Raw genomic sequence first — 15,143 nt, forward strand, 5'->3', positions numbered from 1 at the left:
GCCTTCCAGCCCTCACTTGTCCGAACACAGACGGTTCCGACGCGCGCAAGGGTCGAAAGCGGCTCTGGTCGGCAGAACCCGTCCGGTACACGTTACGGATATCCAATGATTTGCTCTGGGTGGATGTCCAGGGGCTGATGCGCAATCAGGGTTCGCGCTTCTCTGGCTTGCCCCGAGGGGCGAGGGAGGGGTGGGGGGGGAAACAGGCGGTCGAGTGAGATGCTCCATGCGTTGTTCTTTTGCTCGGAAGGATCAAGCACATGCTTAAGGCGTCTCGGTCAGCCGCTTGGAAACGCGCACTGCAGAGAGAGAGTGAAGCAGCTATTCATCAGGCCTCGCTAAGGAACGTTTTGTGCGGCTCCCCATCCTTGGCGTCAAGTCCAAAGGCCCCGAAAACGCCGTCCCTGATTCCCGAAGACTGGCTCATTTAGATGGGGACGTTCTAACTATGGGAATGGCCCAACCAGCAAGCACTGCCACGCAATAACGCCGAAAGCTCCGCTAGGGTATCGACTATCTACAGTCTGTTCAGCGGGGTGCGATTGATAGCCGTCTTGGTGGTCTTCGGACTGGTTCTTGAGTCGGTCCAAACCCCTGCTCCGGAATAACCTACATCAGGCATGGTGCTCCTGGTGTTTGAAGGGACTAGAGCATCCGGGAATCCCTTCTTATGCGCCTTGCGGGAATGTTACCATAGCGGCCCGAAACGAAGGGCACCTTGACGGCTAGTGACATTGCTAGGGAGCTTGTTTATATATATATATATACTTATTTTCTTATTTTATGCTTATCAGCACCTGGATCCTTTTCTGATGGATGACCTTGAATAGGAACTCTACAGCAACAGGTGTCGTTGAGAGGTTTTTCTTGGATGATTTATGCTTAATTCTCGGTGAATGATAGGGGTTATGATGACCGTGGTGGTGCTGATGATAATGAGGAGGATGATACCTCGCGGCAAGGTACAAGGACTCAACTCGCGGTGAACCGGGGAACTAGGCATCTCGCCTCGATGCAACAGCATATGCCCGGCCGTCCTGGCACTGACGCGATTCGAGGCCGCCGTTCACACTCGAAGTGACGCTATGGCATCGAGGGAAGGCACCCGTCAGGTACATACATACATACACATCAGCGTCCTTACCACACCTTGAATCCTTCGATACGCATCTCATGCTTCCGGATCTGCGGGGTGACGAGCAAAGGGCGCGGGAAACGACGGCACAGCAACGGGAGCGACCGCAGGTAAAAAGGCCTCAATTCCTAATTCCCATCCAATCCGTCGTGCACGCCATGCCATGCCCATGCGAGACGAAGCTCGGTACTGTCAAATCAACCAACCATTCGGCGTTCTTCTTCACTTTCTTCTTCTTTTCTTCTTCTCCTTCTTCTTTGTCAGGGAGGGGGGTGTTGCCAGCATGGGACAAGCGGCATGCGAAATAGGAACAGACCCTATCAGCAGTGTTGTATCCGACCCCTTATTCTCTCGCTCTCTTTCCACCCGACTCCGATACCCTGCTGGCCTCGCGAGTAAGCATTTCTCTCGTCACTCAACGAGCGACATATTTTGCCTCTGGGAGCATGTCAAGAGCAATCTTGGCTTTCGTGCCACCGTCTATCTGATACCCAGGAAGGATAAGCACGCCCAAAAGACGAGATAATCTGTAGGACGGCGGGCGGAACGGAGTCGGACCGGGGACAAGAAAAGCCCGTCATTGACAACAACCAGGAGGACGCGATGAGGGTCGAATCAACAACAACAAGGCCCCTCGCCCCCTTGCCACGCACGTGCAGCAGATCCCCAAAGATCCTGCAGACGGGGAACAACGACCAGGCGCGGAAATGTGATCACGACACCGAGCAAACACGATTCCGCACTTCGTACATACTGCGTAAGGGGTGCGTTAGATATATACTTGTACAACGATACACAAGTTCTCTGCATAGGAGAAGGGTTGTACTGTACACATGAGTGTCCATGGACATGAAAACGGAGGAGGGGTTGGGGGAATAATTCGCCCTCCTCCCCCACGCAAAACAGCTATCGGTGACACCCCACGCCCTGCGAGTAAACAAGAGCGGCGGCAAACCTGCAGTCTTTGCGTACCTCCCTTGCATAGTTCTCCTGATGTGTCAAAGACAGACTGGCAGAGAGGACAGACAGAAATTTGGGGGGGGGGGGGGGGGGGGGGGGGGGGGGGGGGGGGGGTGTAGGGCCGTCTTGGTTGATTTTCCTGTTCCTGATGCTCCCTTCCCTTAACTACCCTACAACACCCCGTTTCGGGTAGTCGCCGGATCTGTACGAAGTACTGCACTACCTTGGTGTACCTTGCTGTAGGCCCAGGACAGTCAGTCCCCCCCCCCTTTTTTTTTTTTCCCTCCATCCCTCCCTTCCATCCACCGGAGAGTTAGTTACCTACTCTTCGGTACATACCTTGCCTTGTCTTGCTCACCGACGAGCTCGTTAGATAAGATGTTATACCCTATTCTTGTACGTACATATATAGGTACATGCATATTCACTTTGCTGTGTATGTAGTTCACTGTAGCATATCAGCCGTCTACTCCCCCCCCTCCTTCCCCCCCTCTATACAGTGTAAAGGAGGCAGCCCGGCTCCCCGAAGGTGGCGAGAGGAACAGCTAGGCTAATTGTGCGCTCTGGGACTTGTATGTATCACGCGGGATCCCCGGAACATTGAGGTCGTTTTTTGCTACCCCTGATCAGCAGAGGTTATCACGAACCATTGTTCCTCCGGGCCCATACATAACATCCCCCGTGATATATCCAAGAATGGGCACATTACTAGTGTATGCAATCCGTGCACACTAGCATGGGAGTCAGCTAAAACAAAACGGTGGGCCGCCCGTCCCCAATAGTTATGGGCTTCTAACTTGAGCCCGCTTACCTCATCTCTCCGCCTCATCGTCGCGGGTATGCACTCCGTTTATATACGCCACTGCTGTGCCGTATCTATGTACTGTACATGTATAGTTACATGGGCTGTGCTGGGACCTCTCGGGGCCTCAACGTTCCACTTTTTACCCCGACGGACTCGGTGAAAAGATGCCCGATCCCCGAGGAGGTAGGCGACAGAGAGAGGGAGGGGGTGGGTGGCTTCCCGCGAGAAGCAGGGGACATGGGCCCAAGTCCAGGGGTACACTAATATCTCGCCAAGGCAAGGCAAGAAAGGCCAGGGGGGAAGGGCAGAGAGGGGCAGGGAAAAGGGAACCGGTGCCAGGGGTCGACTACACTACACTACACTACATTACAATACGGATACACTACTCCGTACTGCAGTAGCGTAACGTTATTTGCAAGCACGGAATACATAGTCCGTACACTTAACACACCTCCGCTTTCCACTGGTTCCCGGCTGTCGCCCATCCCCCTTGTTGGGTCTGTGCTAAATAAAAGCTTAATGAGAATCCCGCCGTGTTGCTTCCAAGCGAGACGCAGGACAGGCGGAGGTCGGAACCGGTCAGCTTCATACTCCTCCGTCCTTACCTACTATGGTGTGCGGATTACTATTACGTGAGGCGGGTCGGCTCATCAACGTTTGCCAGGATCACGGATTGTTATTATTAAACGGGGGCAGAACAACGGTTCTGCGTTGGTGATCCCCACGCCACATGGGCGGATAACTAGTGTAGGATGGGAACGCTTTGCAAATGCAATCCTGGCCGCCAAGGACCTTTCTTGACGAACGCCCCTGGCAAATAGATCTGCGGATCCACACTCCTTGGTTTGGATGTCTCAAGCGTGTGTGCGGAATACAAGTGGTGGACTACAGACTACGTAGTGTCCATTGTATGAATGCTGCCAAATGTGACGGATGAGCATCAACCGAGCCGGTAGAATAGCTGCCGACTTCAACGGAAAAAAAGCACAAAGAAAACGAAAAAAAAATGGAACCAAATCGCGATGCGACTTTGCCGGACCCGATATATCAGCCTGATCTCACCTAAGCAGGGGACTTGTGCGGTTGGAAATCCAACCCATGTTGGATGGCGCTTGGCATCTTCTTCTCTCTCTCTCTCGTCCTCTAACAACTATCCGGGTTCGCGGAACGACCGGACTGGGCGTTGAGACACAATCGTTGGCCGTTCCCAGGGCATGCGGCTATAGCGGCAGCGGCAGCGGCAGCGGCAGAAGCGGTAGCGACAGCCAACTGCATAACTAACAAGCGATGCAAAAGACGGCGGCGGCCGGCAGTTGCGCAGCGCCGCGGGGGCGCGCCTCTAGCCGCCGCCGCAACGATAATCTATCTAGCGCATGTATGTACTGCGCCGCATGACTGGGCTCCTTGATACCAGCGTTGAGGGCGCGCACGTGGAAGACCGAGCTTTTCCGGGGAGGCAGAAACAAGGGATCCAGGACGGCGGTCTGGCATTGGCTCCGGCCGAAACGATGGTACACTAGTATACACTACACTAGAGAACGCACACTACACTAGCGTATAGTGTGTGGTGTACGTAGTGTGTACTGTGTAGGGAGGTGTTACCGGACCATGGAGACAACATCGCATGACCATGCTCAATGGTGAGCTCCCTGATGTTCTGTGACAGGGTTGCACTTGTTGGACCTGCCAGATCCTTCAATGCTCCCTCGTCCTGCCCCACGCACAACAGCCAAAGCCAGGTTAAATCCGTCTCGCTGCCTTGCCGCGCCTGGACCAACAGCCGCCAGCGAGTCGGGGGCCTTTGTCCGGACTGGAGAGTCGACGGAACTGCTGCGATCCTTGACCGTGCATTGCGTACACTACTCCATACCACTAAGCACTAGTGACGGTGTACGTTTGTAACTTTTCGGAGTAGTATAATAGTATGCACATACGTAAAGTACATAGCAGTTTCGCTGAATGGGTCTGTTGATCTGGGTTTTGCCACGGAGGATGCTCTAACCCAGATCGAGATAAGCCGTGTATGTTGCAAGTACGCAACGTCGTCAGGGCGCGGTCCGTCGGCTGGCCAACCCGTCACGTTGCTTGTTGGGGATAGCTTCGGAGTTAAGTTAGCCGAATAGCCGTGCGGTGCCCTGCAACCTCGAGAGTTCCCGGCGGCTGTTGGACCAGTCGCCGACATTTCGTGTCCATGCAGGACGCGCGTTCCCGGACTACACTTGCTGACGCCTGGGACTCCAAGGATGCCGGAGGCGCGGCAGCCCGTTCCGCCTCGTCAACGCATGTGCGTCGATGACGGGCGCCCTGTCACGTCCGTTATCCCTAGCGTGGTACTTATTAGCAGGTGCACGAAAGAAGGAAATCGCTTGGTGCTCTCCACTAACTAACCATAATTCGTATTAGCGAGGCGTGCACCAGTGCTTCACGCTGCAATACGGAAGAATTCGCGAGTCTTCGTCCGTCACTTGTTAGTGAGGCCATATCGGACCATGAGCCTTGGAGAAGCGCTTCCCCACCACGCGGAAGAGAATCGCGAACAAAAGCTTTCTGCGCACCCCACACAGCCCTGCCGAGATTATAGCCTGCAGCTAAATTAATGGGGAGTTCGAGGTCTTGGAGGTGGCCGACCGATGAGGATGGTGCCCCACTGCTACCATCCTCTGTTGTACTACGTACGCCCGTGAGAGAGGGGAAAAAAAAGTTTGTCGCGCAGGCATCCCGATCAGAGAGGGTGTGTGTCGAAGGCCGAGGACAGAAGTAGAAATCGCACAAAGACGATCGTCCGCGCTCCCCCTCCTTTTCCCCCAAATTCGAGGAGCGAGAAGGTAGGATCGGCTTGCTGCCGTGCTACGTAGGACGCCGTAAGGCTTACTCTCTTGGGCTCGTAGTAGGAGGTAGTGGAAGACGGCAGCTGAGTGGATGATGAACGCGGTGATGTGTTAGTGCATCCGCCAGCCCTACGAGCGTGGTGCGTAATGGAACCTACCCTATCGGGGCAGCATCCCTTTTTTTTCACTACCAAGTAGGGATTCTGCGTGGTGGACGCAGTAATTTGAGCGTCGTGTCCTGTGATCCAATCGTGTAGGTTTGTCGCTAAGATTGGCTGCGTGGCCGGGTCAGCCGCTTTCCGAGTGAGCAGACTTCGCCCCCAGATGTCGACTACAGTGCATTCATTTCCGTCAGCAATGCCAATCGTCATGCAGCCAGAGAGAGAACTTGTTCAGTTGACCGAGACACGGTGAGCAAGTAGGTAGTACAGTGCACAGCGCTCAGGCTGACAGCAGCATTTGGAAGGAGCGACAGGGCGACGCGCAGTAATGGACGGAAGCGGCAAGTTCTTTGCAGCTGGCAGTCTGGCAGTCATGGAGTAGGGAAGAAGGGGGTGGGGGGAACAATGAGAGGGGCGCAACTTCCCTGACGAGGGTTGCTTGGCATTGACAGGATGCCTTGCCCTTAGCTCTCTTGGCACTTGCAGTTGCCGCCTTGGCTTCCAGCAAAGTTCGGTCGTCTCTGAAGCAAAAGAAAAAAAAAGCAGCGGAATTCTGGTGCGAAGGGAGCGGAATGAAAGCGAACGAAAGCGTAGGCGCGCCAAGCGCGCCAGCATGTGTGCTGCAATGTTTCGTGCCAGGAACCATTGTCTTAGTCGACGGGTGTATGTACCAATGTACAAACTCTCTGTCGCTTTATCTGACACTAACTAGTTACGTGTAGCTGATGATCGCGGGAGGGCGTTCAGGGCCCGGACCTTGCAAAATCGTTGCCAAGCGCGGAGTCGAAATTAGCGTCGGGTGCTGGGCCGTTGATGGCGGCGGAGAAAAGGGAAGGCTGCGGCACATGACAGGGACAGCCCGGCCATCATGAGGGGTCGCGCGCTAAGAAGTCACCATTCGAGAATCGGACGGTATAAGGCGAGGAAAGATGGCTGCTTTCTCTTTCTGAAGAGGCTGTCGAATTGAAGCCACCGCCGTTTACACTGTTTAATACACTTCGTACACGGGATATCGTGTCCCCATTCTTCTCCAAACCGCCAATGACGGTGAACAAGAGAACAAATAAGAAAAAAAAAATGAAATAAGGAAGAATCGTTGCAGAAGATGTCGAAGCCGCCCATTGCCTTCCAAGTCGCGTGGCCTTGATCCGGTACCTCCCGATGTATCTCTCCAAACACCGAATTCCGTGCCCATCCGTTGTTACCCACATATCACGTACATTATTCATACAGAGCGTGTGAAGAAATTGAAAAAAAAAAAAAGAGCCAAACCCTCATGACCCGTCTTGATGTCCTCGACGCCTCCTTGGTATCTACCCAGAGAATGTTGAAGACCTTGAAAGAAAGAAAGCCAAAAAAAAGTGAAGGAAAGAAAAGAATAGATATGTATATCGATATATCCCAGTCAAGGAATACGGCAAAGGGGGTTTGGTGATGGCATGTGCGTAATCATCTCCCCCAGTTGTGCCCCTGAGAGTGGTCACCCCCGGCGATGGGTTCCCGGGGCCGCATCGAGGGGGGCATGGAGCTCAGAAGGCTGGGGCCGCAGAGGGGAGGGATGCCAATGGGCGGCAGGCCGCCGTGGGGAGGCATCATGTGGCTCAAGGGGCCCATGGGGCGGGCGCCGTGGTGGTGCATGCTGTCGTAGGCGGAGTCGGCGCGGACGTCCATGGTGCCGATGTCGAACCTCTTGGAGCAGCCATCTTCCATGTGCCTGTTGGAGGAGGAAAAAAAAAGAGCACCGGTTAGCAAAGCTGTTCTCTCTTTTTTTTTTTTTCCTCTCTCGACCTGATTCATAAAAAAGGGAAAAAAAAAAAAAAAAAAAAAGAGAGAGAGAGAGAGAGAGAGAGAGAGAGAGAGAGAGAGAGAGAGAGAGTAGGCTTACCTCCTCAGAGTATCCTTGCGCGCAAACATGCGAGAGCAGTAGTCGCACTTGTGGGTGCGCTCCCGGAGGTGCACGCTCTGGTGGTGGCGCTGGAGGTCCGTCTTGCGCACGAACTTCTTTGTGCACTCGGGGACCTGGCACGGGAAGGGGTACTCGCGCTTCTCGTCGTGGGTCTCCATGTGGGCCTTGAAGTTGTAGCTGCGGCTGAACAGCTTGCCGCACCCCTTGACCTGGCACTGGAAGTTGGCCTCCTCCTTGGTGGTCAGGCGGCGCGGGGCCCGCTTCGGCCGCGCCACCCGGAACTGCCTCCTGGGGTCGTGCAGGAAGGCCGACGGCGGCGGGGGCGGCGGGCCCGGGTAGAAGTGCTCGGGCTCCATGGGCTGGTGGTACTCGGGCTTGTGCCATGTCGGCCCGCTGTCGGACAGGTAACCGGTCGAGGTGCTACTGGTGGTGGTGTATGTCCCGCTGTCGGACGCGTACGGGGTGTGGATGGATCTCGGCGAAGGGTAGTGCGACGCCTCGATGCTCTGGCTGTAGTCCGAAGCGCCCGAACCGCTCTCCATCTTCACTCTCGGGGTCATGGGGCCGGGGACCGAGGTGGCCGGTGTGTACGGCGTCCTCATCGGCCCCGCAGGAGACCGCGGGGCGGACCCGGTAGGCGGAGGGGTCGAGGCGTGGACCGACGCCGGCTGGCTCGTCGGGTGCGCCTGGTAGACCTCCTGGTTGTACGGGTAGTTGCTGAACGTCTCGTAGTCGCCCGACAGGATGCTGGGCATGCCGGACGCTGACGACATGGGATGGATCACGGTCGGGTTGTTCCAGTCCGGGTGGCCCATCGAGTCGAGCGGCGGAAGAGACAGCTCTGGGTCCATGGGCGGCGTCACGCAAGACTGGTCCCCATACATGGACGAGATCTTGTATTGCTGTTCCACGAGGCCCGGCGACGGGTAGTCAAGCGAGGACCTCTCCGAGGAGGAGCAGTACGTGTTGGCAGGGGATGATGGCGACCTTGTCAGTGATGGCGGCGGGGTCTGCTCCATGATGAAAGTGAATGTTGCGAGCGAAGTGCTGGGGGACGCTCGAGATATTTATTCCAACAATGGTCGGCGGCCCGGAAGAGAAGGGGGGGAAGGAGGGTAAGAAAAGGTCGGTGCCGCAAAGAAGGCCGTCAAGTTGCCCGCCCAACAGCGGTGACCAGGGGATGTCAACCAAGAGAGTGTGCCTGAGGTCCGATTGGTGGTGGACAAGCGTATCGAGGTCCTAAGCTGGAAGAGGGACGAGGCGGGCAGCCCAGATATTATTATAGAAGGCCGGCAGAGTGGTCGTCGAAGCCTTTCTTCAGGTGTGTGCGAAGCACTGCAACAACATATACAAGGCGATTCGAACGAAGAACCCTCTCGTCAACTTGAGACGGATGTGAGGCGCGCTGTGGGAGCGAAAGGATGGGTGCGTTTGGCAAGGCAGACATCCCGGGGTTTCTTATAAGATTTGTAAAAGTAGAAGACTTCTGCCTGGCTAATAATGGTAGTTATCTCTCAAACGAGTCCCGCTCTTGAGCGCCTGGGGGCTAGTGTCGAGAGACGCATCTTGGGACACACTCGTGCTCGACAGGGGACAAGGGGGTGAGAAGCTAGGGCGCGGAATACACTACACTACGCTACGCAGTTGTACCACACCTTGGCAGTGGTGTGTGGATGTAGTGTAGCGAAGAGACTGCGGCCGGGACCGGGGTCGGTGATTGCCAAGGGTCAGCACCAACCGACCACCACGCAACTGCGCTAGTGTGTGTGGGAGCGTACCTTGCCCTGAAGAGCAAGGCTGGAAGAGTACCAGCCCGATGAGGAAGGATCTGGTCAAGTGGGAATCGCTCGCACCCCGCGATGTGGTTAGTGCGGGAAGGTGTTGGGGCCTCAGAGGGTGTGAATTTTAAAAAAGAGGGGCGTGCAAGACAGAAAGCCCAGGTGAAATGAAAAATAGAAACGCTACTCCGACTTGGGAACAGCTTGTCTCAAGAAGGGCAGGGGTTGTCTAAAAGTAGCCAGGGTTTTCTCGACAGGGGAACAAGACCCCTGCGCACAGCACCCCGGCTCGAGTCATTGTGTCCCGTTTCCAGCTCGGGTGGGGCAGCCCTTTGTCCCTTCCGGTGCGAGAGAGTTTCCCGAGAGCAAGACTTCCTTTGTTGGTCGCCTACCTCACTGCGCGCTGTGTACGAATTCCACTTCGCAGCAGTAGTGTACGTTGCGGGGTCCGTCAATTTGGCGAGGCTGTTGACCAGTCACAGGACACCGCCACCCTTTTGAGACTTTCTGCGTAATGGCAAGCACCAGTTAGTGCATTTGAAGGTTACGGGACCGTACGGTTCCCTACAGTATGCATGTACACTGTACATACAAACTTACCCTGATAGCAGTGGAGAGTCACGCCTCCGAAGTTCGCACTCGAGCGCCCTATATGCGGGCTCAAAGTCTTGGATTTGTCTCCAAAACGAGAAACTTTTCCCCCCGCTTCCCGGTCCTCTATTCTGGCTGTACACTCGTCTATGTATGTACATACGTGCCTTTTTTTTTCTTGTAGGAACAAGAAATCAGGTAGGTCGGGAATCGGAAGACCTTGGCCTATGCGGTTGGCTGCATCGGTTAGTGTAGGGTGGCCGGACTACTTGGAAACGCCGCTACACAGCCGGTACGATTCTCGGCGCGAAGCTTTTGATGTGACCCGAGGTACCACTGCTGTAACTGGGAAGGATCATCCAGAACGTTGGTATGGGGGAGACGAGCGCTTGCGCCTGTTGGCCGCGCTTGTGGGTGGCTTGGCCCGCCAGAATCGATCGAACTGTGTGCCGGGCTCCTGCCGATGCAGTGCGGATCGGGCTACCGGTCCACAGTTGAGCCATGCCCACCCCGAGAATCGTTGAAACGGCGCATCAAGGACAGGATCCTTTCAAAGAAAGGTCGATTGAGAACCTTGCCGGCTCAGTCTCCAGCGGGATTGCATGCGATACGAGGGCAGTCTTCGAGTCCGACCGGCTCGCTCTGTGATGATGGATGCAGATGGGTGCGACGTCGCGAATACAGAGTAGTGAGGTTGTAGACTACTCAGTCAACTTGAGCAGCTGCTCGCAGGCGGGTCGAAGCGACCTTTCCCCGCCCCGCTCCCCTGCCCCTGCGGCCCCCAGCTCCTCGGGCCCGATGCTCGGGCGGATCCATTCGGGGCCAAAGCGCTCGAAGCAAACCGACCATCCTGAGCATTTCTCTTATATTTTTGTACTACGAAATACTCCCAGTAGAAATGGTGTCTCACGGCAGCGATGTTTTAATGCGATATGAAAGGTCGGCATCTACAAAAATGCTTCGCTGGCTGTTCACCATCGCTCTTATGCATCGTCGAGCCATGCTATCTGATTGGCTCATTCTCCGCCTGCAGGGTTAATTCTTTCAGCATCGCCGTGCCGTTTCAACACTGTGATGCTCATAGTCGAGAATCAATCCCATTAGTTCAGCTTGGCCGCCGATGACTCCAACTTTTTGAGATATTTTTTGTGCCCTGTAACATTGGACTCCCTGTAGCATTTTCCAACCTGATAACCTAACCTGCACGGCTAGTGTAGTGTCCTTCGAGGGGCGTAGTGGCGGGATCGTTTGGGGTCTAGGTTCTCTCGGTACCGTTTGCCCCGCCGTTTCCGTCCCTGGCCCTCGGGCTGGGCTAAACTAGCGGGACCCGGTTCTTAGAACTTGGCTCTCCGCCGCGGCAAACTTGTCCACTTCAAAGCATCATCCCTGCACCAAACTACCAGGTGCGAATAGGTAAACTGAAATGCGCGCTAATGGGGTTTGTAGGCTTTGCTCTCATTGCGACTTGGTGTGTGCAGGGAGTGTGGATCGTCTCTCTTGTGTAAGGTATGTACAGTACATGGTGCATGTGTGAAGTTATTCGTAGAAATCGCCATGTATGTTAGTGTACTGCGTATGTAGTAGGTACGGAGTATTTACAGCACTATGGAATGTATGTGTGTACGGATTGCTTGGTAAGTTTATTCTGCATGGGGGAATCGGGGGACTACTGACCTAACCAATGACAACGCGGAATTGGCCTGAACGGTAATGAGTAAGCCCCACCATCACAGCCTCGAGATACTACAGTGCTCATCAGGCAGCGACATTTGGGACTCGTTCTCCACAAAACCGCAAAATGTGTGGGTGCAAACAGGCATCATCAATACGACGTTTGCGACTCCGGCCTGAACAACGCGGGCATCCTGCTCTGGAAACAATTGCAAAGGTGCAACCAGACAGAGTCTGGATGATGTGATGGTCTTGTTTCCATTACTGTAGTTTCTTTGCGAGCCCGCTGATCAACGGAAGTTGCGAAAGCCCACTGTCAACCAAGCACACTCGGCCGTGTGTAACGCATTCCTCGACCTAGCGCCGGCCGCCACACCCAGAATTACAACACACCCTGGCTTAAGACTCAGCCACCACCGCGAAGCGAGCATGTATGCGCACGCAGATAGAGCTGGAGATACCAACAGAGGCTAGATCTGTAGCTGTAAATCTGAAACACGGCAATCAACAAGCCTCTGTAGGGCTTCTTGCGGCGCTGCACACCTAAATTCCCAACTTGGGAGTACGGTCTGCTGCGCCGGCCCCTGAGCTGCCCAGCTGGAGCGGAATGGACCAGATGTTGGGCCAAGCAGACAGGGCTGGCAACCGTGATGAGTGGTCGCCCTATCCAGCGCCACGGCCTCGTCGGGATTTATTTGGGTCGAAGGAGCCGGTCTTTGGTGATGCAAAGACGCTGAAGAGGTGAATTCCAAAAATGGGCACCCTCTTGAAACGTTAGGAATCCCTCAAGGCTCACTCATGCCATAACCCATACCAGGGCGAGTGAAACTCGGACAATTTCCGGATGGGAATGAGAGCCCATGTATCACCATTGGAATCGGTAGTTGTTGATCCATTAGCGTCGCTCGCTGATATTGCCGCCGTTGTACGAAACAAGAAACGGTCACCCCGGTGGATGTCTCTCTCGGTTCGCGAGCATCAGGAACCCATTAGTAATAGACAGCTGGTCTTGAGGGGAAAAAAAAAAGAAAACCATCAAGTTCTGAGTAAGGCAGTACATACTGCGAGGGCAACATATGCATATACCGTACATACTAGCCTACCTACCTACATGCACACATTTCGCTACTGTATCTGACGGGTTGCACGAAAGAGCCCATACTCCGAGGCACTAGTTGCATTAAACAACCTAGGGCCCTTCACCACGGCCTCAATGATTAATAACCAGGACAACCGCCAGAGTCGCGCCGACGGAGTGGTGTTGGTTCGCCTTGGTGTTGGCTCAAGTTACGTGAGGACAGGCGTTGTCCACCGGGTCAGTCGGCTCGTTTGGACCATCCCTGGCATCTTTGCAAGGGGCCACGTGAAGATCCATCGAAGATCAACAGCTTGTGGATCCCGCTTGGAACTCCGCGTCCCGCCCCTTCCCCGGTTGTGTGCACAGGCCAAGCGCTCATCTTTCCGTCAGAATACAATTTGCTTGTTCCTACACTAGTGCTGTACACTACAGCGGAGGCAGGACACAACGTATAATGCACTCCATACGGAACATACAATATCTAGGACATTTTTATGCACTCGCAAAACGTGTGGCCGCACCACGTCCTTGTAACGAAGGGACTTCACGGGAGTCAAAGGTAGAGATGGCTCTGGGCAGCCAGTCCCATGACTGTAGAGACCTTGTCGTCATTTCTCTATCGCAGTTTCGGCCAATGCCCGGCTTGTGTCAGGAGTTTAAATCCTACACTACAGCACGAGCGGCATCCTGTCGGTATGCAGCGTTTCCCAGGAACGAGGAAGACCGGTCGCTTGATGCCACCCACCCTAGGGCCAGCAAGTGTTCTTTCCTCAAGATTGGGAGGTAGAGCCGACACCGTCGCAGTGCTGCAACGATTGATATCCACATTGGAATCCTGGGCCCCACCAGTTCCCTTGTCCACCCGGCCGACCGCGAGTACGGATCCGTACACTATGCTCGCACGTGCAAAGGCTGCAGGCGCACATCTGGTCCGAGATGACGGCTCAAGTCGCGGGGATTGGATTGCTCGCTTAGCATCCGCAGTAATGTAGTGTACGGATTACTATATACACCAACATGCGTCGGCCGAATTGGGACGAGAGAGAAACCAGGTCCCTGACTCAGGCACCCGCCCAGAGAACCTACTCTGACCACCCTTCTTCGACTCCATTGTTGAGCGCGCTCACCGTCCCAATTGGGTGAGCATTATGAGCAGCTAACTAAGGCCCCTTACCATGTCGTGCATGAGGTCCGCATTTGGCACTTTGCGCTTCGCTCAAACAGTACGAAACTACGACGACTCGCATCTCGAACAGCACTGGAGATCCGGGTCGCCCGGCTCCAGGCGCTGCCGACCCCCCGGCAGGTTGCCTATCCTGCAGCTCTTCAGCAAGTTCCTTGCGCTAGCTCGGCCCCACGCGAAACGAGACACGGTGCCGCAACGTGGAAGGCATGACGATACCAGGTGCCCGGCTAGCAAAGACAACTCTGAAAAAGACCGGCAGACTGGATTGGTTTGATCAGCGATGATAAAGGTACACTACTGGTCCCTGCTCCACCCGTCAAGCTAGCGCGTTTATTGCAAATCTACAAAGGAAGGTACCTTGTACTGTGTAGTCCGTACTGTGTGCACGTACCAAGTGATCTGCGCCTACGCAAATGCAACAACATCCCCCCGCATCGAACGGTCTCGGTGTTCCCAAGTATTTACCCCTCTTCGAGCCAAACATAGCCACACAAGAGCATCCGCCGATGGCCGAACGCTAGAAACGGGAGCGTACCTAGTGCGTCCTACACACGCCGTAGCCTAGCACGCATCTGCACCAAGTTGGGCGAGATATCCACCGAAAAGCCCACACGGCGCCAGGCGGGAGCTAGGCCCGTAGCGTGGGCATGAAACAGCCGATCAAGGAAACAGTGTGCGCCATCCAGCTTCCCGATTGGAATGGATTCCATCGCGTTTATCTCGCGCTAAACAAGCTACGCTAGCGTTAGTTAGTGTCTACGTAGTATGTATATACATACGCTAGTACTGCTGCTTCGAGCTAGCGTTGAACGGGGGAGGGGGTGAAGGGCAAAAAAGCATAGCAACAATAGCACCCTTGTTAACCCGTCGTCCACCGACCCACACAGTGAGGGAATTTTGCCCAAATATAGACCTGCGACGTTGATTGGAGGGCGGCTAACCATCCCAAATGATCACCAACACAAGTCTCTTCCTGCTCTCTTCATTTCTCTTTCCCGTTTTCTGCAAGAGCCAGCCGGAAGATGTGGCTGATGACCGATGGTA

At 54.9% G+C, this 15,143-nt stretch overlaps 2 protein-coding genes across 2 annotated transcripts; one reads left to right on the forward strand and one right to left on the reverse strand.

Annotated features, from left to right (window-relative positions):
- Positions 1 to 4,593: 4,593 nt before the first annotated feature.
- On the forward strand, positions 4,594 to 5,077 carry P884DRAFT_256270 (uncharacterized protein). Its single transcript, XM_069441053.1, has one exon. It carries the CDS (start codon positions 4,599 to 4,601, stop codon positions 4,800 to 4,802), a length of 204 nt encoding a protein of 67 aa, XP_069300134.1. The 5' UTR covers positions 4,594 to 4,598; the 3' UTR covers positions 4,803 to 5,077.
- A 2,261-nt stretch (positions 5,078 to 7,338) lies between these two features.
- Positions 7,339 to 8,814, reverse strand: P884DRAFT_193481 (uncharacterized protein; the record flags this gene model as incomplete). The annotated part of the gene is made up of 2 exons (XM_069437760.1): positions 7,339 to 7,603; positions 7,775 to 8,814. 2 exons carry the CDS (start codon positions 8,812 to 8,814, stop codon positions 7,339 to 7,341), a joined length of 1,305 nt encoding a protein of 434 aa, XP_069300135.1.
- Between the last annotated feature and the right edge of the window lie 6,329 nt (positions 8,815 to 15,143).

This window comes from Thermothelomyces heterothallicus (assembly GCF_042370625.1).
Source record: "Thermothelomyces heterothallicus CBS 202.75 unplaced genomic scaffold P884_scaffold_4, whole genome shotgun sequence".
Classification (NCBI taxonomy): domain Eukaryota; kingdom Fungi; phylum Ascomycota; class Sordariomycetes; order Sordariales; family Chaetomiaceae; genus Thermothelomyces; species Thermothelomyces heterothallicus.

Bases quoted from the DNA above. Each gene is read 5' to 3' on its own strand.
- P884DRAFT_256270 (XM_069441053.1), top strand. From the start codon at position 4,599: ATGCTCCCTCGTCCTGCCCCACGCACAACAGCCAAAGCCAGGTTAAAT.